The following is a 26047-nucleotide window of genomic DNA, read 5'->3' on the forward strand; positions in this document are numbered from 1 at the left end:
GATAGATGGGTTGCTAATGAATGATTCATGATGCATTAGCCATGTACTTTCGTAGCGTCTCGACGACCTGGTAATTCCCATTCTCGGCCGCCACCTCCATCGGGGTCTGTCCGTCCGAGTCGCCCAGTTGCGGGTCAATCCCATCCGCTTCGAGGAGTAGGCGGACAATATCTAGATGGCCGTAGAACCCGGCACTGAACAAGGGCGTCTGGCCATTGTCGTCGCGCGCATTCGGGTTCGCTCGTCGCGGGCCTGCGAGTAACTTCTTCACAATGCCCAGGTGGTTGCGGTCAGCCGCGACACCTAGCGGTGTGGTGCCGTATACATCGGGTATCTCCAGATCGACGCGGTCATTTCCAACAAGCACGTCGACGATCTCCTGCTGCCCGTTCATGGCCGCTACAAACAGCGGCGTGTGCTGCTTCCACGGCTCGCGTAAATTCGGGTTCGTTGGTTTCCACGACAGCAAGAACCGCACGACGTCGACGCGGCCCGATGACGCGGCAATGGTAAATGCGCCCCGTCCGTACATTTGGTCGTTACAGTTGGGGTCGAGCTTCTCGCCAAAAAACGAGACCAGATACGCGACGATCTCGACATGGCCCATGATAGCCGCATAGAAGAACACATGCTGACAATGCGCCGCCGAGTTGTCGCCGTCGAGAATCAGACGCAGGTGCGTAGCCAGCAGCAAGCCGGCATCTTCCTCGTGTTGCCGCGATATTCGCGACAGCGGCGTGTTCCCCTGCCGATTCCCGATGCGCGGATCGGCCCGCTGGCTGCACAGCAGTAATGTGAGTAAAGCGGGCCGGTGGATAACAGCGATCATAAGCGGGGTATCACCTGATTTGTCCTGGAGGTTGACGTCGACGCGGTCGTCGCCCAGGAGCGTCTCGACAATGTCGCGGTGGCCCTCCTTGATGGCCCAGCCCAGCGGCGGCCGGATGTATTTGCGGTCGCGTGAGTTGGGGTTAATGTCGTCGTGCGAAAGCAGGAGAGTAAGCACGGAGTGCTGCCCGTGAACCGCGGCTAGCATCAGTGATGTGCTGCCTTTGATGCGCGGGTCAATGTCGGTTGTGGCTTGGACGTCCGCGCCCGCTTCGATGGCCTGGGCGGCTGTGGAGCGGCAGCCGTGCGTCGCGGCCCAGAATAATGCCGACGCATGGCTGCGTGTGACGTTGCGCCGGTAAAGTTGCTTGTTGAGCAGATGGTGGAACGTTGAGTTTGTTTGGGCGAGGGCGTTGAAGTCGGCGTCTGAGCTTAAGAACGCGCCAATGTAGATGAACAGCTCTTTAGGGAGGCGTGCCAGCGGACCTTCCGGGGCAAGCCATGATGCAGGCATCGAGTGACCGATGCTGGGATTGAAGTTTTATCTCTATATGGAGTGGCGAGACATGGGAGTCGAGGAAGACATCGACCTCGATGGAGGTATGGAGACGGCACAAAAGTACCTGGGAATTAGATTGATGTTGCAGCTAACGTGGGGTTCGGGGGTTGATGTGGGGTTGAGCCTCAGGTTCAGCCTCGACGGGCTGATCCCATGCGCAGTCTCCAACCTTGAAGTATACAAGACGTGAGCATCGGTGTTTTACTCTGAAAGCCTATTGAAGCTCCCTGGTTGTGTCACGGCTTTGTTGAAGAGAGCAGCCTTGCACACCCATGGATGGCCGATGCCACATGCCGATGCCACATGCCGCGATAAGATAAAAGGAGTTCCCATGGCGACGACGTAAATCATCCCGATGTCCACCAGGTCGACCTTCTTTATTCTCAGGACATCAAGACCACCATGTTGTCGCCCTCGAAAAAGGCACCCCTCACACCGCGAACAGCGGCACCCTTGCGCGGTCTTTTCAAAGATGGCGAGTGGTGCTGCAACTGCCCTGAGCGGCCGATCGCCGCCAAGTATCAGACAAAGAAGGAAGGCATGAACCATGGCCGGTGGTGTAGGTGGTTCCCCACGACCTTGAAATAATTGCCTTATGGCAGCAACTGAACTTGGCCGCAGTCTTCACTTGCAAACAGCCCCATCACCTTCGCTGCGGTTTCTTCCTCTGGGCAAGCGACGCCGAACCGCGCTCTCGCGCGGCATTGCTCTCAAACTCCCGATCCGAAGAAGACCCATTGACTCTGACCCCCTCCAAGACCCCCAGCGTGCAGGGAACGGACTGCTCACCCCGCAGACTGAGCGCCAGGTCTTCGACGTCCCGCCGCGCCGAACCATATCCCCACCCAAGAGCGCAAAGGCCAGGATGATGGCGGAGGACGACTACGGATGGAACGATGACTCCGACGACAACGAGGACCTGGCCGAGGCGCTGGCTTCCAGTCAGAAGACCGAGCCTATGATCTCGCAGCCGAACTTTCACCCGGAGACGCCCTCCAAGGCGGCCCGCACCACCGCAAACACCTCCCCAAGCAACCGCAAGCTGTCAGAATTCGCCTACGACTACTCGTCTCCGGCTCCAGCGCAGATGGCCTCGCCGGTATCAGCGCATACGTCTTTCACAGATCGATTCCCGCCGTCGTCGGCCGAGGTGTGCATGACTCCGACGCCGACCAAATACCGTGATGTGTTGCATTCAAATTCGTGCTCGGACACTTCGAGCCTCGCTCAAAGTACCCTGGCTGTGCTGGATAAGCACGGCGTTGTGCTCCCGAATCGTGCGCGCGACGAGCTGGTCGCAATGCTGAACTCCCAGCACAATAAATTAACGGGAATCAATCGCGGGCGTACTGTCTTACGCAATGTTGTCAAATCCAAGGATGAGGAACTTGCCAAGCTAAAAGAGCGCGTCGCCCATCTGGAGGCGCAGCATGAGCTGGATCGGACTCTGATTGATGGCATGAAGCCATCCTCGGGCTCTTCTGTTGGGGGGCGCCCTTGATTCTGGTACATCCTAGTACTCTTGCCGAAGTCTTTCCCGCTGTCTGAGACTCAAGGTTTCCAGGGTGGGATCTTACAAACATTCACGACGTTATGAGTTCTTTGCGAGTTTTTGTTTTGCCTGCTCGATCGGGCAGGCCGCTGGAGATGTTGTGAATTTATTCAGCTGTCCTAGTTCATGGTTTTGAAGGCTGGGTTCTGCTATTTCGAGCTGGTCTTTAGATAGTCAATTCAAGTGTACATCTGCTTGGGTAAAACTGTAGGCACTTCAATATCGGATCTTCATTGAGACACAGCAGCGCACATTCTGGTAATAATTCTTCAGCCGATTTTCTACCTTACCATTCGGAATATCAAACATCTTTACGCCATCGAAGAAGGTATATCGCCTTTCATCTAATTGTCCGATTGACAGTATGTCACGTGGCCGATAAGGCACCAAATTATCGCGATGCGCCTCGACGCCCAGTTTCCCGACAAGATTCGGGTCATCCCAAACCCCGGCCAAATCCCGTCTTGTTCGATGGAGGCTACTAGCGAAGGCTTCAAGAACGGTCACCGCGAGCACTCGACCATGTTCCGCCCACCCGTGAACCGCGCCATGCGCACCCTCGACCGCGCATTCTTCCGCAAAACCGTGTCGATCTCCGCCGCCAAGATCTTCCAGCCCTCTGACATCTCGCGAGTGCGCAAGGAGCTGACAAAGAGCCTTGATTTGCTGCTCGTGCCGCGGCTCAATTGTGTGCGCAATGTGACGGATCAGGATGGGGTGGATCGCAAGGCACTTTTGCTGCGGGAGACTCTTAAGCATGATGGTGGGGATTCCATGTGATCGAACGGGAGATGATGCTACTATTTTGAAGTTTTGTGCTGATGGCCTTTTGTTACAGATAAGGCGACGTGGTCCCCAACTATTACGGAGCTTGTTGAGAAGGGCACTGTGTCCCTGGGACCTCATGAGTTGGCGTTGGACTATGACTATTGGACCTATGGTATGACTGCCGGTCCTTTCTCTTCATGATCTCTCCGACTGATATCTGTCTAGCCGACATCATTTCTTCGATATTGCCCGAGGAGGACATGCAGGAGGTTCCCCAAGGATTCACGCAGGTGGGGCATGTCTGTAGGTTTACTGTTGCTCCCAGATCAGTTGATCCCTTCAAACGAAGCTAATTTCTCCAGTGCATCTGAATCTCCGCGAGCAGTTCTTCCCCTACAAACATCTGATTGCGGAGATCCTCAAAGACAAGAACCCAACCATCCGCACTGTCATCAATAAGATCGAAGATGTCGGGTCCCATAGTCAATTCCGCACATTCCCATTTGAATTGCTGGCTGGCGACAACGACCTGAATGTGATCCAGCACGAGCAAAATTGCGAGTTCCGCTTCGATTACTCCCGCGTCTACTGGAACAGCCGTCTGGAGACCGAGCATCGCCGCCTCGTAGAGAAATTCCATGCCGGCCAGATGGTCTGCGACGTGATGGCCGGCGTGGGCCCATTCGCGGTGCCTGCGGGCCGCAAGAAGATCTTCGTGTGGGCCAACGACCTCAACCCGTATGGGTACGAGGTGATGCAGGACGCTGTTTCGCGCAACCGGGTCCAAGACTTTGTCACGCCGTTCAACCAAGATGGCCGGGAATTTATCCGTTCGTCGGCGACGGACCTTCTGAATGCGCCGCCTGTCACTGTCACCGTCCAGCCCAGGCAACGCAAGGATAAGAAGAGCAAAGATAAAGGAGCCCAGGGGCAGGAGGCGTTACCACCAGTCCAGAAATACACCCGCCCCTCGGTTGTGGACCACTACGTGATGAACCTTCCCGCCACCGCTATCGAGTTCCTCGACGCCTTTTCAGGGCTGTATACTGGCAAGGAATCTCTCTTTTCACCCCATACTTCACAGCAACTTCCCATGATCCATGTCTACTGCTTTTCTGGCCACTCAGAGAACGAGCTCGATGATCATGTTGATGTCTGCCAGCGCATCTCAGAGCGCATTGGGTACACCATCACTCCGGAGGACCGGGTTGGGGGTTCTGGCAACCAGGAGGTGGAGCTTGCCATCCATAATGTCAGACTGGTCAGTCCCAAGAAGCAGATGTTCTGTGCCAGTTTCCGGCTGCCGCGGGAGGTGGCTTTCCGGGCGTAGGGTGTACATAGTCTGTTGCATAGGCTTGGCGTTGGGATCCCCATAAAGATGTATAGAAAGCAATTGTATACTCGTTCGGGCAGGATGCAGAAGGCGGTGAGCTGACCGCCTAGAGCCGCGCCGAAACTGCAACATCCAACCTTCTCAGCATTGACGCCCGCATCTTGCACGAATCTCCGAACAACCCCTGAAATCCCATACAAAAAGGACCCATCTTGAAACTATTATCGCTGTGAACCCCATCATGAGTGTCCAACTGCCCCCTGCCACCTATCGCAAACGCACCCTGCCGCAGGGTGAGCTCGAAGCTGCCTCAACCCTCAAGCTGGGTGCGGACCAGAACACCCACACACTCTCCCTGTCCGAGGCTCGATTGGTTATCCACAAGGTGCTGGAGAACAAGCGACGTGGAGGCAACAAGTACGAGGAGCCAGAGTAAGTTCCCATCAATTATTATTTTACTTGGCCCCGACCGAGAGACGAGACGCTGATCTTGAACCCCCCACTTTCATCTAGGACCCTGACCAAAACCCTGGATTATCTGGATGCATTTGCTCGGTTCAAGGATGAGGAGAACATCAAGGCTGTGGAGCGATTGTTGAACTCGCATACGGAACTCGAGATGTTTGAGCGATCCCAGCTTGGTGAGTTTGTATTTTGCCCTTATTTTATTGTGATTCTTAAGCTCACGTGAATCTCTCCACAGGAAGCCTGTGCTGTGACAATGCCGAGGAAGCCAAATCGCTCATCCCCAGCCTTCAGCATAAGATCTCCGATGGAGACCTGCAGGAACTACTGGATGAGTTGACTAAGCTGCGCAACTTTACCGAGTAACTTCAGTCAAGAGGTCTGCATTTCCTTTCTCTTTTCTTTTCTTTTTTTCCGGTAGCATGGAGTTTGGGGGGTTTTGTGTTTGAGATTCTTTTTTTTGGGAGTATTTCCGGTGATCCACCGATATTTCAGCAGACCCAAGATTGCGGGTTTGCCACCGGAGAAGTGTTTTCCAGCATATACTAGATTTACCTAGGTATACCTAGGTATAAGTGGTCGGGGAATCATCGCCATGCAAATTGCACGGGAGCATAGGGCAAATCAGGGCTCTGGTAATTCTGACCTTTGCATCCTTGCCGTAGTCTCCCGTAGTGTATTCCTCCACGATTTTCCCCCACACTTGGGGCCAGGGATTATCCGTTATCAGAGTCCTTTCCCTACATAGTACATAAGTAAATCCCAATACTACGGATCCTGAGTCAGACTGAGAAAAAAAAAACACACGAATCATAATGCAGCCATAGATGTGTAATATCCTCGATTGATCTGCTTCCGACACGCGACCCGAGGCAGCTTAAAGTTGCTGACCTAACTGGTTTGTACGTAATTGCCCATGGAGGCTCGCACGGAACTCCAATCAGCGTGGCTGGGCTTATCGGTGACAATTTTGGCCTGCTAATTGGGGCTTTTCTGTTACGAAACAGAAAGCGTTGGCGATGTCATCAATTTGGGAATTACCTAGACCTACTACTACTATATTCCTTTTTCTTTTCCCTCTTCCTTTCTTACTTCCTCTTCACCCTCACCCACACGCTCTCTCTCTCTCTCTTGAACCCTGTTAGCATTGTAGGAATGACGGAGCGAACTATCCGCCATCTCATCTTGCTGCAGTCTCTCGCCGGCTTGCCTGCTTGATTGGATCGTGCATCTGTCGGAGATAACTGGGGGATTATCTTTGATAAGCCTATCGGGTATGTTTGTTGTCTTATCTGCTTTCTTATTCACCTCTTGTTTTTTCTATTTCTGAAATAAGCCAATGACTGACCCGCCATTTAGGTCCTTGCGGAGAGTGACGTCTGGAGGTTCTCCAGATCCTTACGTGAAAACCCCGTATCAATTTGTCTATCGAAGGATCGTCCTATCTTTATCTGTTATCCCATTCCATCATTATTCCATAACCTGCCCCTTCCCATATGGCCACCGTTATTACTATCCAGCCTTCCTCGGCTGGCACCTCATCGCCTTATCCCCAAAACTATCATTCTCCTCCAGACCATCTTCGCCGACGGACTCAAACTGCCTCAACGCCACTGTCGCCCTCCCCCGTTTCCGTCCATTCAACTCTCGCCCGTGCCCCGGGCCGGGATGGAGCTAGCTGTGACGCCTGTCTCCGCAGAAAGAGCAGGTGTGCTATGAACGAAATGGTCAATAAGTGCTACTCGTGCGACTTTCATCGCCAAGACTGCACATTCACTCTCTCAGGCGAGGCCCCGTCGAAGAAGAGGAAGCTGGACGACTCGGCGCAGGAGCAGGTAGAATCGGCCAAACGGTATGTCCGATGATTCTTGTCTTGTCTTTCTTCGCAACCAATACTGACTTGCAACAGACCATCCACGGTTCAATCGGCAGTCTCTGTTCCTGACGACGCTGCTCGCTCGCATCCCATCTCCAACATGATTCGCCCCGGCTTTTTTAACCAGTCGACCCAGCATATCGGTCTGACTACCGAGCTGGAGCCGGCTTTGCTCGATTATCTCCCCTTGGATGAGTATGGCGAGTGTACCGTCTCGACGTCGCGCGTACGCCGGTGCGCCGACGATGGTACGTTTATGCGCGTCGTTGACGCCGTCCCCGTTGGTGACTCGCAGGCCGTGTCACTCGATGCGATTGAGAGCCTGGTTGCTCCGTACGGCGCCACCTTGATCGAAAAGTTCTTTGACCACGTGCACCCTTCGTTCCCCATCTTGGTCGAGGAGGCCTTCCGGCAATCATACCGGGAGCGCCGTGGGCTGTCCCCACTGCTTCTGGCGGCAGTGTATGTCTTGACGCTGAAGTTTGTCGATGTCGGCACGGCTTCGCAGACCGTGCGCCGGCCGGATGCGGCGCGGTTGGAAAGCACTGCCATGAAGCTACTTATGGATTCGTTCCCCTTCCCGAGTGTGTCAACGATCCAGGCCGGGTTGTTGCTGACCCAAAAGTCCACGTTGGCCACGGCCTCACTGAATGGGCAGCTGGTCACGGCGGGCTTTGAACTTGGGCTGCACCAGGACTGTTCGGACTGGCGGATGGAGACCTGGGAGAAGGGTCTGCGGAAACGGCTGGCATGGGCTCTGTACATGCAGGACAAATGGTCTGCTCTTGTGCATGGAAGACCTTCGCACATCTTTGCATTCAACTGGACGGTCAAGGATCTAGTCGAGCAGGATTTCTCCGATGCCTTTGCCTCGGGCACGGACTCCTCCCACAACGAGGCGGATGTAGGACACGGTCCTCTGCTTTTCTGTCATATGGTCGCTCTGACCACCATCTTGTCCGATATCCTCGACCGTTTCTACACGCTTCATGCCATCCAGGAATTCCACGCAGCCGGGAACCACCGCACGCGCATGATCCTGGAAAAGGCCAAACCCGCGCAAATTCGCCTGAAAGACTGGTTCTCCAACTTGCCGCCTTCACTGAAGATGGAGTCATCTTCCGGGGAGCTGGTCGAGACCATCACAGACGAGCATGCCCGCAACGGGGCCCTGCATCTTGCCTACTTCGCTACCGAAATCACCCTGCACCGATGTATCGTTCGGTCTTTGTCTACCAGTGGCACCGACTCCTACCTGGCACACATCTGCCGTTCAGCTGCCAAGACGCGTCTCATCTCCGCCATGGACTTTGTCAACCGCCTGCGGCCCGCTCATCTGCAGTCCTTCTGGCCCGCATCTGCCCGCACAAACTTCTCGCTGATCGGCTCCTTCGGCATGCTGCTGCACATCTCCGCCCCAACCAAGGAGGAGGCCGATTTCTACCGCGTGCGGCTCTGCGAGTACCGCTGGACCCTGAGCGTCAGCCACAAAAACGCCGAGTTCATGGGCTTTGCCCTTGAGAGTCTCGACAACGCCACCACCCTTGGCAAGCACGTCCCCACCAAGCCCGGTATCGAAGAGCTGATGGCCAACTCTAAGCCCGTATCGCGTCTGCCTCCCACTGTTCCTGCCTCCTATGACGAGGCCGTGATGGATGCCGACGGCCACGGCGGAGCAGGGTCGTCGTCTGTGATCTCGGGTCTTGCTTCGCCGGCTACCTCGGCCAGTGATCTGGAGGAGCAGGATGTGATGCCACCGCTATGAGCCTGGCCTTACCTAAATCCCTTCCTTTCATCCTCTTCTTCTCTTCTCAAATATCCTCCCTCCAACTTCCCATATTCCTCTATCTGGACCTTACCTCTCGTCTTCTCCTTATGACACCTCTCGACCTCGGCGTTCTCCCGGAATTCAAGGTTCAACGTTCCAAATGAAGCGCATGATTTCACCTGATGTTCTGCATGTATCCTCTGTTGTGGTTTGCAGAAATATATAGTCATGGATTTTTTTTTCTGGTTTCTTTTGATGACAGAATTACTCGGGTTCCACGGCATGCGCGTTCTGGTTTTGATTTGATGACTTCGTGCCTGTTTATAGACTGGCGTGAATGGGATATAGAGATTGCATTATGAATTTATGATTGAAAGATTTAACTTCTTCGTTTGTATAGTCTTGTAGTATTAAGCTTTTAGCTATTGATCTCGATATGGAATTAGACTGGGTAGTTTTGAAAGGGAATTGGCATCGATGGTATGCAATCAAGTCCAAATTCATATTATGGAGAAGGCCTTGGGAGCTTTGCAGAATAAATCCTCTTGAGATATGAGTATTCAACTACCTAAGTGACTAGTATGTCATATGCATATCAGGACTTATATTAGAATCGATTCTCATGTTATCATGGTGGTTTTTTCTTCTTTCTTTCTTTTTTTCATTTCTATTTTCATTTTGTTCATTCCAAGGAAGAAAAATCCCTCGGTTCATACTCAATAATTACATATTGCATATGTCTTCAGATACAGAAGAAGCCACACTAGAGCCTCTCGCCCCCGGAGAAGGTTTCCTAGGTGATTTAGGACCCTCGATTCCAAGCTATCCATATGAGGGAAGACAGCAGTTCGTGCAAAGCTGGGAGACGGAAATACGTCGCCAGCAAGAGGATGATACCTTCAGTGACGTGGCGCTCTTCACCGGTGTTGATCCCGAGACGTTCAATCGCGACTTCGTTAACTCGACCGATCAAAATATCACGCAATGCTGGAAGTCCTATGACGGTATTAAACACCTCCTTCTCACCAGGGCGCCGATTTCAATGCAGGATTACATTAGATATTCCTCCAAAAAGCTAAGCGATTCGTGAGTGGTTCTGAGAGAGACACAGAAAGAAACCCGCCCTAGCTTATATACTTCGTATGGTATGTTTGTTTGGGAAGTGCAGATAGAGGTTATACCTATGAGACTCCTGTCTATGAGAATTTATTCTTGATTATGGTTTTTTGTTTTATCTAATTTCTGTCTCTAGACTTTAGAAGAATAAGATAAAAGTCACACATTGTGTGGTCGTAAGTCTCGTGGAAGGACAATCCTTGAATCTTCTTGTGGGCTGAAATCTCCGGCACTAGATGACGAACAAGCTATGGAAAAGAGAATGTGTGTGCGAGCTGGTAAGATGAACTATCTACCAGTCGTCTCGAACGATTCTACCTACACTCATAATCAGCAGACACGGCGCTGACAGACTGACAGACAATCCATAGATACCTACATTCATGGATACCATTATCCCCAAGTGCCGCCCTTGCGCTGGGCCGACAACCGCCAGTCGTTCTCTCAGCAAACTTGTTATGCAAGGGCTGTATCCGTTCTTGTTTTCGGCACTTTGACAACGTGCCATCCAGGCCGGCCACCTTGACAAGCCACTTCGGCTCGATACTTGTGGTCCACCGCATGTACTCACGGGATGTGAGCACAAGGCTGTGATAAATTACCCACAAGATACGGCTCTGCATCTCAGTGGGTAATGCCGAATAAACGGGAAGGATAATAAGCTCTGGAACGCTCGACCCTAAAGCCTTCACTCGTTCGTATAGGATCTCGCAAGACGTATCGATTCCTTCTTGTCCTGTCAAAAACAAAAGAATATCGACAGCCTGCTCCGTTAGGTGTATTTGCATAACCGTCACTAGGGCAGCATCAAGATAGTCCGATTCGGGTTCCCGCGAGTACATTATTCCAACAGGAAATATGCGCCCGGGGATGCTGAAGATCGGGGCGCCGCCAAAGTAGCTTGAGAACTTCTCCGTGTCAAGGGTAGCAGATGTAACAATCACTTTTAGGTTCAGCCTCTTGTTGTCGCAGTTCCTTTCTCTCTTTCCCCAGAGCAGTGCCAGAGATAGCTGCCCGGTTCAGCGACCCGTCGGGTGCCTTGGCAACGCGAATGGGTGACAACTCGAGAGACTGTTTCGTTTGGTCAGTAAGAAAGGGTGGCTCCTCTTCTCTGATCTCAATGTCGAAGTCTTCTTCCAGATTCATCTCACCATTGCCTCTAAGCATGGCGTTGTAGTCATCTTCCAAGTCGGGGTAGTCTGAGGCCTTTGCAACTCCAGCTGCAATGAGTTGGCGAATCTCTCACCTCTCGGGGGACGTCATTCTCATCTTTTGCCGTTTGGCAAGCTCAGGCTTCTGGAATCCACCATCACCGTGTCCATTCCTACATCCACCCAGGGAATGCATGTTGGCGCCAGAACCGAAGCTTGCTTGGGGAGCAAAATCCTGGCCCGTCTCGTGATCAACATCTTTCATCGACAGAACTATTCTCGTTCCATCTATGCTCATGATCTTGACCTTCACAGGCTTGTTTCGTCTGACCAAGTCTGAGGGATGGTTGACCCGCCCGTCTGTTAGCCGTGAAACATGAACGAGTCCGTCCACCGACCCTTTGACGTCGTGCAGGCACACAAAGGCGCCAAAATCCTTGACTCCTGTCACATGGACATCGTAGATTCCATGACCGGCGGGGTCTGTGTTTACCATGGTCCTGCTCATCATCGTTCCCATCTCCAACACGTCGATCGTGTTGATGGCTGATCTCCTCCTCCTGCCGTACTCTTTCTCGCCATGTCGCCTGTTTCTATCTGTTCCACGATTCGAAACACCGTTCCTGTAGCGTTCTTCGTTCCGCGTTTCAGGACTCCGACTGCGACTGCGACGCTTTTCCCTTGCTTGACGGTTATTCTGGCGATTTTTCTGTTCGAGAGTTTCTAGCACAGCCAGTACATCATTGGCAGGATCTTCAGTAGGCGCCTTGTCCGGCAGGACCAGATCAGAGAAGACTTGGGCTTTGCCCTCGACAGATCGCTGGTTGCTGGATTGATCAGGTTGGCCGGCCGTCTTTGCCTTCATAGCTGGGTGCATCATTCGAACCAGTCGGTCGGTACTTTCAATCAGGCTCAGAGGAAACTCCCCGTCCATGCCGGTTATCTTCAGTTTGAAGCTCTCGAATGTGTCGGAATCGAGTCGCTGGGCGATTATGAACTCTGCGAGAGCCTTGTCGTTAATTCCAAGGTGGTTTTGGCATTCAGAGACAACCTTGTTCACAAGTCCAAGGAGCTCGAGGTCGGAAAGGTCGTCCATGTTTGGCGGTGGCTACAGAGTGGAATCAAGGAGTGGGTGTTGGCGTTAACTCCAGCGATGAGGCTGCTGGAAGGAAATAACACCGGTAACCTGTGGTTTAGTGGCTCTGCCAAGGGCGTGAGTAAACAGATAATGATTGGACTGAAAGCTTTCCAAGATCACAAAGCAAGCATGCCAGAAATATGCGGCGTTGCAAGATTCCGATTGCTATCACAAAGGCCTCCTGTCTAGTGGTGGGCACTTTGATCCCGATGATATAAGCAGGGTTTTTGAAGTGAGAGAAAATTATCTACTGACACTTTGGCAGTTCCAGGGTTTTATATAAAATATAACGGTCTTAATATGTGGAATTGGGGATTCAGTAAATTCCTCATAGCCTACACACATATTTCCTTTCCGAGATTTTGGTGGGTACACTGGGGCAACTAGGGCGGCTTGTACCCATGGATCAATATTGAGAGAGAAAAATACCGTTGATGCTCCAAAAGTACAGTATGTATAGCCTTAGCTTTTTATGGCCTAGTGGTATTGTCTCCTTCAACATGCCTCGTTGCATCTCTCGACTGCCCACATCTCAATGACATTCAGTCATACTCCTCAGTCAACTGTGATCCAAGATCGATCCCTCTGAAAGCTTGATCCTTAATCTCGGCTTGAAGATCTATGAGGCATGGAGGCCAACGTTGAAGACTTACGTACCAAAGTCCTGCAAAACACTCTTGAGCAGATCTCGTCGCTAGCTGTTGGAGGAGATACCGAATGCTGTGTAATATGTCTTGGTGCTTTGGTCGAACAGTGCGAAGTGCAACCTTGCCAGCATAACAATTTCGATTATATCTGTCTGGTGACTTGGGTACAAGAACATCCAACTTGTCCGCTATGCAAGAGTGATGTCCGCGAAATCCGATATGATCTGAGTGAGGATGGAAAGCAAGGAAAGATCTACAAAGTTCCAACGCAATCCGAGGGTCCTGACAAGTCTCATGACCAGGCCGAATGTTTAAGCAGATCGGCCTCGCTTTTTGAGCGCCAAAGCAGCAGCGATACTGAACGCTCGGAACGAGCTCTACGCCAATACGAAGATGAGGCCATTCAAAGACGGCGTTTTATCTACCGGAATAACCTCTACTCTCTCCATGTGGGTTCGAATTGGTGCCAGCCTGCAAATTCAAGATACAGAGAACTGTCTCCAAAGCTCTTCATGACAGACCCCGAGCTCGTAGCTCGAGCCAGAACCTGGCTATGCCGTGAGCTATGCGTATTCGAATTCCTCTATACAATCGACGACCCGCCCCAGGGGCATTATTCTGTCCGCAGACGCAGACCAAGTAGGGCAGAGTTCTTGCATGAGTACATCATCGCCATTCTTAAGACCATAGACATTCAGCACAGTACCGGCCAGGCGGAAGACATGATCCAGGAGTTTCTTGGTCGGAAAAACACCCAACTTTTTCTACATGAGCTGAAGGCTTGGCTCAGGAGCCCTTATCGGTGGCTCGGTGCATGGGATCATGCTATTCAATATAGTGATGGGAATACCCTGCCCCGAGCATCGCAGGATGTGGCTATAACCCGAGAGTTAGATTTCTGATAGAACTTACATGTTGCATAGCAGATATACCGTCGCATTCAAGAGGAATGTACATACTTGACTGTCTTTCAGAAATGGTAAAATCTTTCTGTAGAGAGAATTCGCTAGCGCTAGGGTTATAGAAAGACCATAGAAAAAGACCAGATATTCAAAATGGGATCTCCCTGAAGGAATTTGATAGTAGGTATAGAATACAATGCACACAGGGAACAGCCAAATCCACCTATCTGTACAGAATATGCCCGCAAGGCCAATGCATCAAGACAGCACCGTCGCCGAAAACCATAGGGGGTGATGTCCTTGGAACTCCCCGCCAGTCACGTCCAGCTAGTCGCCAAATTTGCATGTTGGAAAGCTTCTCCTAAGCCATCAATTTCAATCAAATCATGCCCGAGTTTCAATTTCGGGCGAGTCCTCCGCATCCTCCACCACCTGCGTGCCTTCCTGCAGCAACTCGTCCGGGGTCTTCACCTTCACATCCATGACTCTCATCACCGTGTACCGATGTTTACTCAGAGCCTTCTTAACGTGTCGCTGTCTCCGCTTCGTCTTTTCCTTGATGCGAAGCGGTTCAGACTCCACGCCCGTGACCCGCACTCGGCACTCGAACAACCGCTCATCGACATGCGGCGTCCCCTTAAGGGTAAAGTCGCGTGACCCGAGTGCAGTAGCCCGGTTGAATCGCAGAACATCCCCCGGCTTGACCTTGGGCATGAGGAACGGCAGACGAAGGTGATCACCTTCCGTCAACAGGTAAGGGCGAGCGTGCAGCTCGGCCACGATGTAGTGGGGTGTCTGGCCAACTAGGTGTGGGAGCCGCGACATGAGAGACTGGGTTACTTTGAGGGGAGAGTCAAAGGTCGGTGGTACAGGTTGCTTCTCAATGGGGATGTGGTTGCGGGTCTGAGGGATAAAAGTGTCGGCGGGCGTGTTGGGGGTGGTAGTTGGGTTGCCCGAAGGTGCCTTGAAGCCTTGTTGGATCTCGGGTTGGGTGTCTTGTGCCTGTGGTGTAGCGCTGAGAGGTGTGTCGGGGTTGAGAGATGACGATTGCGTCGAGGATTGGGGCTGCGCGTTCCTGAGCGAAGCCGCTTGATGCAAAAAGACTCGTTGCGGAAGGGGAGCCGACGGAATGGCCGAGGGCGTAGTCAAACGCAGGTCTTGCGCAAGGCTGCGCAGTGCAGAGCGGGAGAACATGGTGAACCCTTTCCAATGCTCTGCCGAGGTTGGGTGGAGGTGGTTGGCGGTGATCGGTGGTCGAGGGTGCTGGAGTTCCGCGTTGCTCGAGAAATTCACACGGCACAGGTGGCCGCTTCGGCTCCCGTAGCGTCACGTGGTACTCTATGAAAACCCGAATGAACGCTCTGAAGAATAAAAAGTAGAATTAGAAAATCGAAGAAAAGAAGAGCATCTTCTTATCACGTAGATAATTTTTATCTGGCTTGTTTATGTGACCATTATGTCAAAATTGGCAATCCTGTGCTATAGCTCAGCGCTGTTGATGGGCTGATCTCGAATCGATAAGCAGTCACGTGTCGCTATCTCTGCATCAACTTTTTCCGCAGCGATTAGATCTTGAAGAACCCTCCCCCATCATCCCCAAGCGTTCCTCAACCGTTCGCCATGGTATGTTGCCAGCAGTTTCCAAGTCTCAAGTATTGGGTGGTGTAAATTTGCTAACCAATTTTCCCACCAACAGCCTCAGAACGAGTTCGTCCTTCCCCGCCAGCCACCCACCGTCTATCCACTGACCATTCATCCCACAGGTACATCGAGCGCTGGCAGAAGCAGCACGGCAAGCGGCTCGACCACGACGAGCGAACCCGCAAGCGCCAGGCCCGTGAGGGACACAAGCAGTCGCACGATGCCCAGAACCTGCGCGGCCTGCGGGCCAAGCTGTACCAGCAGAAGCGACATGCGGAGAAGATCCAGATGAAGAAACGCATCAAGGCGCAGGAGGAGAAGAACGTCAAGTCGGCCGCGCCCGAGGAGCCGTCCAAGACCCCGCTGCCCCAGTACCTGCTCGACCGGTCGCAGGCCACCAACGCCAAGGCCCTGTCGAGCGCCATCAAGGACAAGCGGTCCGAGAAGGCGGCCAAGTTTGCCGTCCCGCTGCCCAAGGTCAAGGGTATCAGCGAGGAGGAGATGTTCAAGGTTGTCAATACCGGCAAGAAGACGCACAAGAAGTCCTGGAAGCGCATGATCACCAAGCCCACTTTTGTCGGCAACGACTTCACTCGTCGCCCGGTAAAGTACGAGCGGTTCATTCGGCCTATGGGTCTGCGTTACAAGAAGGCCAATGTGACACAGTATGTTTTCATTTCCCTTGCTTGCTTTTGCTGACTTATGTCTGCGTCGTTATGCTAACAACTCGACCCTAGTCCCGAATTGGGTGTCACCGTCCAGCTGCCCATCCTGTCCGTCAAGAAGAACCCTCAGAACCCGCTGTACACCCAGCTGGGTGTCTTGACCAAGGGTACCATTCTCGAGGTCAATGTTTCCGAACTAGGTCTCGTTACCACCACCGGCAAGGTCGTCTGGGGAAAGTGGGCTCAGGTCACCAACACGCCCGAGAACGACGGCTGTGTCAACGCGTAAGTCGAACTGAGCTCTCGAACCTGTATCTTCAATTCTAACGTGATCACCACAGTGTTCTGCTCGTTTAGAGAAACCACCCTCATTATCGTTGTCCCTTTTTTTGCTCCTGGCAAGCTTCGGCCTGTCGTCGATACCATGTCTCTGGCACTGCCATCCATGTTTTTTCCCTTCTTAAGTTTAATGTGGTCTATTTAGATCACGCGCGATGTTGGGGGCGTTTGTGGCGCATCTTCTCGAACTACATTGATTTCTAGACGAAAAGTATGTGCATATTAAGCCCTTCAGAAAGGGTGCGAAATGAAACTAGCAAAGTGTTCATTGATATTTTTCAAAGATAAGAAAAGCAGATTGATTGGAGTATCTCTCAACGATTGTAGATCTATCTATCAACAGGTGACTAAACGATCCTGGCCGGAGTACACACTGCCTTGATTGCGATAGAATTATCGCAGGGGGGCAAGCTACAAGCAATACATAACAAACCAGGAGACGAAAGAAACGCTCAAAACAACAAGTGGTCAATTAAACATGGTAACCAGATGGGGAGCGAGGTCTTAAACTCCAGGAAACCCCAAGGTCTGAACCTCGATATCGCAATGCAAGCGGGTAAGGAAACAGTCAACCAAGCCATATACAGAGAAGAAGATCCACACGCTGCGCTGAACGGCATCTCATCAGAAGAAAGGCTAGGCCAAATTAAACACCCCGAGGGGTGATGCAGGAAGAAGCAAAAAAAAGCACAAGATGAAGAGTCGGTGGTCAAAATCTCAGTCAAATAAGACACCAACCGAACCACACAAACAGAAACAGTATCCAACACCAGTCATGAAGTCATTCTAACAAAGAAGAAAGGGAAGCAGGAAAAGAAAAGAAGGCGCCGAAGTGGCGGGAGAAGTGAAACAAAGGAAATCAGTCCGTTCAGGTGACATCAGGCATTTTCTTCTTCCAATGCAGCTTTAATCTTTGCAAAAAATCCTGCTGGCCATGCTGCCAGCTCTTCTTCTCTGGGTGCACCCCGGACCTTGCAATGATTGACGACATTGACCAGAATGCGGCCAAGCATATCCTGCGTAATCGGAACGGCACCCTCGAGCTGGGCTTCTGGGTGCAAGAAAGGGTCACGTTGGCCAAGCATCTCTTCGATTGTGGGCCGCAGAGTCTGGTCACGCTGCAGGCAGCGCTTCAGAGTTCGAATGAGTCCAGGAGGGACAGGGGCACCACCAACGCCAAAAACCGGGAAATCGATTTGCACGCGAGGGTTCGGGATGGCCATAATACGTTCGTAGTATTTGGCGATCTTGGCGAAGGGGGCTGGCCATAAACCATCTTGTACAAAATACATCCTAAGCTCCAAACATCGCTGGGCTTCCCCAATTTCATCATCTTGCCAACGCTCGACGGCAATCCCAATGATGCGTTGGAATCAACCAAGGCTTCGGGGGACATGTAATTTGGCGTGCCAACTTGCTGTTCTCGGTGGACATTGACGGTGTTGTCTTGGATCGCATTCGCAATACCAAAATCAATCAATTTCAACCGGCCTTGGACCATGAGGAAGTTGGCCGGCTTCAAGTCCGAATGAACAATGTTGCAGTCATGAACAGCTTGGACACACTCCAGCATCTCTTTCCAGTAATAACGAGTGAAGTTGATGTCAAAAATGGCATCATCGGCGTTGAGGCGGTATGTGAGGATTTTTTCCAAGTCAGACTCGCCAATCTCCATGAGAACACTGAGGCTGTGCTTATCAGAATTGAGCTCCCAGTCGAATAAGCGCACAACACGATCCACGTTTTCCAATTTCTTTAACAGGTCGATCTCGCCCTTGTATCCAGCCAAGGTCAGCGGGTCGACATCTTCCAGGTTGACTCGCTTCAGCGCAAAAATCTTATAGTTCTCTGCCATGACCCGGTAAACACGGGAACTACCTCCTCGGCCGATGCAATCGAGCCGAGTAAAGGGCTTGTGGTTGATCGAGACCTGCGTCCTCTTCTTGCGAGATGATTGCGAAGCGCCACCAGTTCCAGTGGCGGACTCGAGTGTCTTTGGTGGAGCAGGAGCAGGCCTGTGGGGAGTGTTGTTACTTCGTGTCGCCAGGATCTTGCGTGGAGAATTCCCGGTTGGTGTTTCGGCTGCTTCCTTCTTGTCGGTGTCGTAAACCACCGAGTACTTTTCAGGTTTTTCCAGGGCGCTCAAACCCTGAGGCTTCGCTCGCTTGAACATCGACGGCGGCTCGTTCTCTTGGTCCCGAGCCGAGGGAAGAGGGGGTAATGAGGGAACTTTGAAGGCAGGCTGTTCCTTTGCACTAGACGACTTTGAGGACATTTCCGAAGATGCAGGTGTTGACTTGGACTGAGATCCATGGGACTTGGGTGACGATGACCTCGAAAAGAGGCCCTCGCCCGCAAATGCAGTGGCAACATGACTCGGTCGATATGATTCACTCATGCGGGGTGGACTGGGGTCCGCCCAGGAGACTTTAGGAGGCGATGGCTTTGCTGAACTGCGGACATGGTATTCCGCGTTATCGTCTTCAGGTTCCATGTTCTCTCTCTCTCCATCATGAGAGAAGTATTGATGCGGATCTTCGTCGTTGTTTTCTTCACTCTGTCTGCGCAGCACACCCCTTCGTGCCGGTCCGTTTAAAAAGGTACCAGTCAGTCGCCCAACTCTCTTGACACGCAGCGAGCTTTGGGGGCCAATGTCATCTGCGTTGCGACCCCGCAGTGCTGACGAGGCGCCAGCTCGGAATACTGGGTCATCCTCATAGCGGGATTTGCGGTCGCTATCTGACCGATCCCCGCTACCATACTCGTCTCCAGAATGTCGTTCAGACGAACGCTTCAGAGAAGGTGAAACAGAAGCGGGAGAGCGCGTGCCGCTGCGCGACACATTAATTCGTACATTGCGTGGCCGTGGCGCCGGCGTAATAAAATCATTAGAGCGGTTCTGAGCCTCAGGTTCTGCGGTCTGGCTGTTCGATAAGGGAGAGCCCTCGCGCGAGAACCTTGAGCCAGAAGACAGGGCTCCAATGCGAACGACCCTTGGCGCAGGGCTGCCTGTTGACTGGTCGTGAGGCGAAAGCGTGCGCGGTGACTGGCTTTGAGGTCTGGAGGCAGGCACCCACTGCCGCTCGTGCGAGGGTGCTGGGGCCTTCTGTAGATGCGGCGAAGATCCGAGTCCATCGCCATCCAACAGAGCCTTTACGGAGGCGCTGAATTTGGGTTCGGGCACCTCATCGTCAGAGCTATCACCCGAGTATTGTCTTGAGTGAGACGCTCCCCGTATTGGTAGGTCTTGGAGTGCCGGGGACGCCCGTCTGGAAGTGGAACGTGAAACCGCGGATCGGGACATCGGTCGGGACGGCGGTTGGCGGTACAGGTCGCTGTTGTATGCGGATGAGAGGGAATTCGGGGAGGCCATTGCGCTAACGCCCTACATTGAAGTCGTGGATCAATGTGGCCCCGCGATAGCCCGAAGTTGTCGACTGTTTTGTTGTTCGCAGGAGGAATTGGCTAATTCATCCTGACGTTCCGTCGCGAGATGCGCGCTATATGGTCACGTGGTTAGGGTTGCCATGACGACAACCATAACAAAGCATGTCTTGATCGCCGCTGCTTTCGCGTCGAGTCGTACAAAGCGGGCATACAGTATCTATTTTCTTCGCTTGCTGGGCAGATGCTTTATTATATGTGCCACTTCGGCCAGTATCAACAGTCAACGTCGTGGTTTTAATCTCCCACTGAAATCCCTAGATTAAAAGTTTTTCATCACACCACACTCAAGACTCATGGATGATCTGAATTTTGAAATTTATGCAGATAAATGTTTCAATTTTGTTTAATGTGCTGTTTGATGCTGGGTTTATTTAAATATATATACGTATATATATATAAAGTAAAATAATCGCAATGGATGGTTGATCTGGGCACTTCGATCAGTCTTGAAGTATAGATATATATCAGTCACATGGTGTCTCCTCTTTCTTGATTATATCCACAAAGACCGCCACAACCTGATAGTTTTATTTTTATTTAACTTTGTTCCTTGGAGACAATACTAGCTCGGGTTATTTAATTGATCACAATAAGCTCCAAGCTGGGGTTGATGCTGCACTTTTGGATGTGTCCTGGATGGGCTGTACAACTTACCTTGAGCAAACATTGGAAAGCTTCTACATGACTGAGAGAAAGGCCAGCCCGTGCATTAAGAAGCAAATAAGAGCATCGTATACTTTGCCCTCTTCTAGCAATTTGATTTCTCATCGATCTTGATCGGTTCGTCATGTTGAACGAGATGTGGGGTTAGGTCAAGATGCTATTCGAAAACCCCGAGACGGCTCAGCTCATGCGGAGCTTCCAAGCAAACAAACCTTTTGCATACTGATCTGCACAGCAAAGCTCAAATCTCCAGTGACATTCCGACTGGCTAGGGATGGGGTGGGGTGGAGTCTTTTGGTATGTGTTCTTCGACGGCTGGGACTGAGGTAATTTCTCACAGTTCTAGACCTTCAGGGATGTGCTCGTAGAATGCACCACCGATGCAAGAGGCGCTGGAGCTATTGAAAAAAAAAAACCGATCGATGCATCGGGAAGCCATTCCATCAAGTCAGAAAGAGAGAACAAGCGTACTAAGACATCATACAGATCCCGTCCCCCAGAGCCAACGTAGACGATCTCTGGCGATGCTGGGCGATTCCTCGACCTCGCTAAAAGAACCAGCTGGCAAAAAAACAAGAAATTGACGCAGCTGATGAAGTGGACAAAGATACTAAACCGAATATGTGTATACAAAGCGAGAGTAGCAGGGTATTTTCGTCTGCCTCCATGTATCTCCTCATGCACGAGTCGATTCGAACCCTGCAACAAAAGATCGAGACACGATCTCGTAAGAAGCAATGTCGAGCAAACTGTAGATCTTGAAGATTGGGAATAAATTCGAAGAATGTCTTAGTTCACCCACGCTAGGGCTGTGATTGCTGCCGGATCCCGACCGTGATAAACATTGCCGGTTGGATGCATCGAAGCTTGCATCTGTCCCACCTAGACCAGTTTGAAATAGGATGCATCGTAATTTGCCTTCCAGTCTAAGAAAGACAAAAGAAGAAGGTGGAAAAAAACTAGGGCTAGCTGGACTTGACCACCGGGGGACATGAGACATACTCTGACAAATATTCTACTTCCTACCTCGCACGTCTCAATATGTCTGTTTTTTTTTTTTAACACCAGGAACCGCAATTAGAGATGAAACCCCGATCGCCTCATAACCTGCCTAGCAAGCTCTAGGGTCAAACGAACTGGTTCGAGGCGTCCGAGGGAGCCCTGGGCTGTGCAACTAGCATGGGGGTGAGACCAGTAGTTTGTGGGGCTGGCGTCGGAGAAGCTTAAAGGCTAGTCGTCCAGAACCACCAGAATCTTTCCCGCTCTGAGCGACGCTAGTCCCAACATCGTTTAGTGGGATCCACCCGCCGAGGATGCCGTTGTGTGGGAACTCTGGAGCCCCCCTGACACCAAAACACTAGAGTAAGTGACACCAAATTTGAGAATCTCTGAATAATAGAAATTGATCATTATTAGTGGCCCCGGAGTACGACCTCTCTCTCCTGTATACAGCATAATCAGAGACATATGGGCCTGCCACGCCGAAGCTATTGATGTGGAGTCCAATGCGGCGCGAACTGCAGAGCTATAGTTCACCATGGTCCCAACCATGGCTGACCGTAGGCAACTATGGGAGGTATGGCTGTAGCTTGATACGGTCTGGATTCAGACCCAGGGTTGTCTTTTTTTTATTTTCCCGTCTGGTTTCCAGACCAGCTCGCTGGGAAGGGGGCTTATACTGCCAATTCCCGCCATGGAAATTGGACCTTGGGATCTTCGTAGCTGCAAGCTATCCATACCGAGTCATCTTGCCGAGATTCTACCGATCTCGCATGGCGACAGTGACACTAGATCATGCAGGGTGTAATGCAAGCTCATGCTCGATCGGTGTCTGGAATAGACCGAAAGATGCACGAGAAATGCATCCAACATACAGCATCTGCATGGACACGAGTATTGACATGTCGGCTCCTTTGCCCTCCAATCAATGGGGGGGGAAAAACAGGATGAGACATGTCCATCTTTCCCCAAAGGCGTAATGGGACGTACCCGATGCCGGGTGTAATTCCCCGGGGCTTGCAGGCAATGTTGGCTGAATTGACAACTGACCATTTGGAATTGAGTCGCGTTGAATTGCCCTTGTAGCCCTGGAGAGAGAGAGACTTGTCTCTCCTATAGATGCACTCCCCCTGTCGAGGATCGATGGTGGCGCAAAATATTGTTTGTTCTGACCCCAAAAATCCCAGAAAAGGGGAAATTTCGTACCCAGTTTATTTTGGGGCCTACAACTCCGTCAACCGTTGGTGGGTCGTGCTGATCGGTTCTCCTTTAGAGGTCCTGGGACGGGCGATGACCGCATGCCGTGATCGTCGCTTTCTTCCTTTTCCCCTTAGGGCTTGGCATGTCATCGCCAACACTTTGAGCTCGGGGCAAGACACCAATTTCAAACTTCCAAAGCCCTAATTCCAGCATGTGGTGACTGGCTGCAAGCGAGAAAACTTCAATTTTCAATCGTCTCCAAACACTAATGGTATGGCGCGGTTGGAATCCTGATCTGTAATATGCCTTCCTCTCTGACTGTCCACCAGAAATAGACGGCTCCCTGGCCCGTCCTTGTTTCCACCCATGCTCTAACTAGCATGTTGGTGGATTTTCACTGGCAGTCGATGGTCCACTTGCTCCCGGAAGATCCAGGTCTCCATATCCGAACATCCCTGATGCGAGGCCAAGAAGCCCGATAGCTCCAAATGTGGCCCAATGTGGCCTATCGCCGTCAGACTGGGGTAGTCAGAGGGCATGCTAAACCAGATGCGTTGATCCGAATGGGCCCGGATAGCTCCCGGCTCAGCAGGTCTTGATGGCTTAGACGATCAGGGGTATATAAACAGTGAGGACGATCACTTGTGGATGCCGGTTTCTTTCGTTCAACCACCTTCTTCTTCTCTCTTCTTCTCTACTCAACCTCTTTTTAAAAGTCTTTTCACCAGTCTATCGTTAATATCTTTTGGTGACGACCGCAGGCCTTTTGCCGGTCTCATACCTCTCGCTCTCTTTTTCCTCTTTTCTTGCAAAAACTTCTTTTTTTTGTATACTCTTTTCGAGCAATCGCTCTGTACACTCGCTATATCCTTCTTCTTTGACCTAGAGCCAACATGCGTTCGGGTCTCGTTCTCTTGGCCACTTTGGCGGCCTCTTCTATCGCTTTTCCTACCGATGTCACTGCTGAGCGCCGCACCCTGAAGTTGGGTGCTGATATTGGTGCCAATATTGGCGGCGGGATTGGCGCCGATGTCGAATTAGATATTGGTGCAGTTCTTGACGCCGTCCTGGGTGGTGGTGTGCATGCTTCGGTTTCTCTTCTGGCCGGTCTGGGTGCCAAAGGTGCCGCTGCTCTGCAGGGTGGTGCCTTGGGATGCAGCGCTGGCAAGATCCACGCCGGTGCTCGCAAGGAGCTGAAGGCCTGGCTGTTGACCCAGGCCCACATTGGCGGCTCGCTGAAGACCTCACTCCTCAAATGGTGCGAGGGTGACGAATCCCTCACTCTCTCGGCTGAGGTCGTGGCCGCCCTGTCCGTGTACATCCCCATGTGCGCCGACATCGCCGCCAAGGAGCAGATCTATGTCACCATTGACGGTATCTTCGATGCTGGTCACCTGGAGTCTGCCCTGGTCCTGGGCGCCTCAGTCCAGGCTTCTGTTTCTGAGTTCCTCCATGGAGCGGCTGACCTTGATATCAAGGTCAAGGCCGGCCTGAGCCTCTGCGCTTCTGGCGGTGTGGTGACCAGTCTGTCGGCTGACATCAAGGCGGGCCTTCTTGCCTGGCTGTCTGGCGATGACTGCACTCTGAGCGCCGGTCTGAAGGCCACCGTCATTGCCTGGATCCACGGCCACGAGAACCACGGCCTGGTCCAGCTTGGCCACCTCTCGAAGGATGCTCTGTCTGCTGTGTCTGTCGGTGCCTCCGTCGGTGTGCACGTCGAGGAGAGCGGCCACCTCTCCGTCGGTGCCCAGTCCTCGCTCTCCGCTTTCCTGAACGCCCACCTCTCCGCTGACCTCGACGTCGATGTCCGCACCGCCCTCAAGGCCTGCGCTAAGGGTGACCTCGCCTCCTCCCTGAGCGTTGACGCTCGCACTGCCCTCGCTATCTGGCTGTCCGGCTCCAAGTGCTCGCTCGGTGTCGAGCTGAAGGCCGTTGTCCTGCTGTGGCTCTCGCTGGCCGTCTCGGCGGAGGCCTCCGTCGACCTGGTGACCGGCCTGATCGGTGACATTACCGCTTTCCTGTCCGAGACCGTTCTCGCTACCCTCAGCGTCGACCTCCGCGGTGCCCTCTCTCTCCTTGCTGCCGGCGAGAGCCTCACCTCCCTCTCCTTCAGCACCCGTGCCGAGCTTGCTGCTTTCATCGGTGGCTGCACTGGCCTCCACATCGACATGGGCATTCAGATCATCATCATCCAGTGGTTCACCGGCTGCAGCATCCCTGGCGGCCCTAAGCCTTCCGGCTCCAAGACTCCTAGTCTCCCCGGCCCCTCCTCCACTGGTGTCCCGTCTGGCCCTGCTCCGTCTGGCCCTGCGCCCACCGGCCCTGTCCCCACCGGCCCTGTCCCCAGCGGCTCTGTCCCCAGCGGCTCTGGCTCGACCAGCACCCCCTGTGACACCTCTGTCATCACTCGCACCTCCCTCTCGACCGTCCCTGACTCTACTAGTCCTGCTCCATCGGACTCGAACACCCCCAGCGGCCCCGGCGCCACCGAATCACCTGCCCCCAGCGGTTCTGGCCAGAGCTCTACTTCGGTTGCCGTGCCTCCGGCGCCGACCACTCCCCCGACTGAGTCTAGTACTGGACCCGTCACCGTCACCGTCACCAAGACCAAGACCATCTGTCCCTGCAAGTAAAGTGACAGTCTGCCAGGTTGAAAAATCGGGAAAACTGCAACTTGAAACGCCTTTTCTGTTTTCCTTGTTCTTTTCTTTATCGCGTCTCATGACAAGATGGCTTTTCGCGCGTGAAGTGGTGTGTCAATTGCAGATCCTTCCAAGCCGGTTGGGTTTTAGGGCATTCACTCCTCGCCCTTCCTTACTCGGTGAATCTGGGATCTGCTTTTTGACCTGCTTCTGTCCTGTCTGTAGATACCTAATTCTAATTCTCTAATCTACATCGCGAGATTGAGCCCCTGTTGTGTCCCCCCTTTTTGAGTGCTCGTTTTCTGGACCGGTCAAGTTAATTCTCGTGAAGGGGTACGCCCGATGAAG

At 52.4% G+C, this 26047-nt stretch overlaps 12 protein-coding genes across 12 annotated transcripts; 8 read left to right on the top strand and 4 right to left on the bottom strand.

Moving 5' to 3' along the window:
- Nucleotides 1–25: 25 nt before the first annotated feature.
- On the bottom strand, nucleotides 26–1342 carry NUU61_000651 (uncharacterized protein; the record flags this gene model as incomplete). Its single annotated transcript, XM_056651235.1, has 1 exon — nucleotides 26–1342. The coding sequence occupies one exon, from the start codon at nucleotides 1340–1342 to the stop codon at nucleotides 26–28; it is 1317 nt and encodes a 438-aa protein (XP_056516085.1).
- A 447-nt stretch (nucleotides 1343–1789) lies between these two features.
- NUU61_000652 (uncharacterized protein) lies at nucleotides 1790–2888 on the top strand (the record flags this gene model as incomplete). Its single annotated transcript, XM_056651236.1, has 2 exons — nucleotides 1790–1946; nucleotides 1990–2888. 2 exons carry the CDS (start codon nucleotides 1790–1792, stop codon nucleotides 2886–2888), a joined length of 1056 nt encoding a protein of 351 aa, XP_056516086.1.
- Nucleotides 2889–3338: 450 nt separating this feature from the next.
- Nucleotides 3339–5037, top strand: trm5 (tRNA (guanine) methyltransferase; the record flags this gene model as incomplete). Its single annotated transcript, XM_056651237.1, has 4 exons — nucleotides 3339–3702; nucleotides 3778–3879; nucleotides 3933–4010; nucleotides 4070–5037. The coding sequence occupies 4 exons, from the start codon at nucleotides 3339–3341 to the stop codon at nucleotides 5035–5037; spliced, it is 1512 nt and encodes a 503-aa protein (XP_056516087.1).
- Nucleotides 5038–5281: 244 nt separating this feature from the next.
- On the top strand, nucleotides 5282–5871 carry NUU61_000654 (DNA-directed RNA polymerase II subunit RPB4; the record flags this gene model as incomplete). The annotated part of the gene is made up of 3 exons (XM_056651238.1): nucleotides 5282–5472; nucleotides 5554–5681; nucleotides 5744–5871. 3 exons carry the CDS (start codon nucleotides 5282–5284, stop codon nucleotides 5869–5871), a joined length of 447 nt encoding a protein of 148 aa, XP_056516088.1.
- Nucleotides 5872–7001: 1130 nt separating this feature from the next.
- Nucleotides 7002–9146, top strand: NUU61_000655 (putative C6 transcription factor (OTam); the record flags this gene model as incomplete). Its single annotated transcript, XM_056651239.1, has 2 exons — nucleotides 7002–7357; nucleotides 7415–9146. The coding sequence occupies 2 exons, from the start codon at nucleotides 7002–7004 to the stop codon at nucleotides 9144–9146; spliced, it is 2088 nt and encodes a 695-aa protein (XP_056516089.1).
- Nucleotides 9147–9885: 739 nt separating this feature from the next.
- On the top strand, nucleotides 9886–10239 carry NUU61_000656 (uncharacterized protein; the record flags this gene model as incomplete). Its single annotated transcript, XM_056651240.1, has 1 exon — nucleotides 9886–10239. The coding sequence occupies one exon, from the start codon at nucleotides 9886–9888 to the stop codon at nucleotides 10237–10239; it is 354 nt and encodes a 117-aa protein (XP_056516090.1).
- Nucleotides 10240–11183: 944 nt separating this feature from the next.
- Nucleotides 11184–12512, bottom strand: NUU61_000657 (uncharacterized protein; the record flags this gene model as incomplete). The annotated part of the gene is made up of 2 exons (XM_056651241.1): nucleotides 11184–11424; nucleotides 11512–12512. The coding sequence occupies 2 exons, from the start codon at nucleotides 12510–12512 to the stop codon at nucleotides 11184–11186; spliced, it is 1242 nt and encodes a 413-aa protein (XP_056516091.1).
- A 670-nt stretch (nucleotides 12513–13182) lies between these two features.
- Nucleotides 13183–14103, top strand: NUU61_000658 (uncharacterized protein; the record flags this gene model as incomplete). The annotated part of the gene is made up of 1 exon (XM_056651242.1): nucleotides 13183–14103. One exon carries the CDS (start codon nucleotides 13183–13185, stop codon nucleotides 14101–14103), a length of 921 nt encoding a protein of 306 aa, XP_056516092.1.
- A 384-nt stretch (nucleotides 14104–14487) lies between these two features.
- NUU61_000659 (mitochondrial 54S ribosomal protein bL21m) lies at nucleotides 14488–15297 on the bottom strand (the record flags this gene model as incomplete). Its single annotated transcript, XM_056651243.1, has 1 exon — nucleotides 14488–15297. The coding sequence occupies one exon, from the start codon at nucleotides 15295–15297 to the stop codon at nucleotides 14488–14490; it is 810 nt and encodes a 269-aa protein (XP_056516093.1).
- A 426-nt stretch (nucleotides 15298–15723) lies between these two features.
- NUU61_000660 (rRNA-processing protein NSA2) lies at nucleotides 15724–16766 on the top strand (the record flags this gene model as incomplete). Its single annotated transcript, XM_056651244.1, has 5 exons — nucleotides 15724–15726; nucleotides 15800–15810; nucleotides 15867–16409; nucleotides 16482–16694; nucleotides 16751–16766. The coding sequence occupies 5 exons, from the start codon at nucleotides 15724–15726 to the stop codon at nucleotides 16764–16766; spliced, it is 786 nt and encodes a 261-aa protein (XP_056516094.1).
- An 860-nt stretch (nucleotides 16767–17626) lies between these two features.
- NUU61_000661 (serine/threonine/tyrosine protein kinase MPS1) lies at nucleotides 17627–20121 on the bottom strand (the record flags this gene model as incomplete). Its single annotated transcript, XM_056651245.1, has 2 exons — nucleotides 17627–18009; nucleotides 18039–20121. 2 exons carry the CDS (start codon nucleotides 20119–20121, stop codon nucleotides 17627–17629), a joined length of 2466 nt encoding a protein of 821 aa, XP_056516095.1.
- Nucleotides 20122–23950: 3829 nt separating this feature from the next.
- On the top strand, nucleotides 23951–25690 carry NUU61_000662 (putative cell wall protein; the record flags this gene model as incomplete). The annotated part of the gene is made up of 1 exon (XM_056651246.1): nucleotides 23951–25690. The coding sequence occupies one exon, from the start codon at nucleotides 23951–23953 to the stop codon at nucleotides 25688–25690; it is 1740 nt and encodes a 579-aa protein (XP_056516096.1).
- Between the last annotated feature and the right edge of the window lie 357 nt (nucleotides 25691–26047).

The sequence above is a fragment of the Penicillium alfredii genome, assembly GCF_028826965.1.
Source record: "Penicillium alfredii strain IBT 34128 chromosome Unknown utg000001l_segment0_segment0, whole genome shotgun sequence".
NCBI classification, from domain to species: domain Eukaryota; kingdom Fungi; phylum Ascomycota; class Eurotiomycetes; order Eurotiales; family Aspergillaceae; genus Penicillium; species Penicillium alfredii.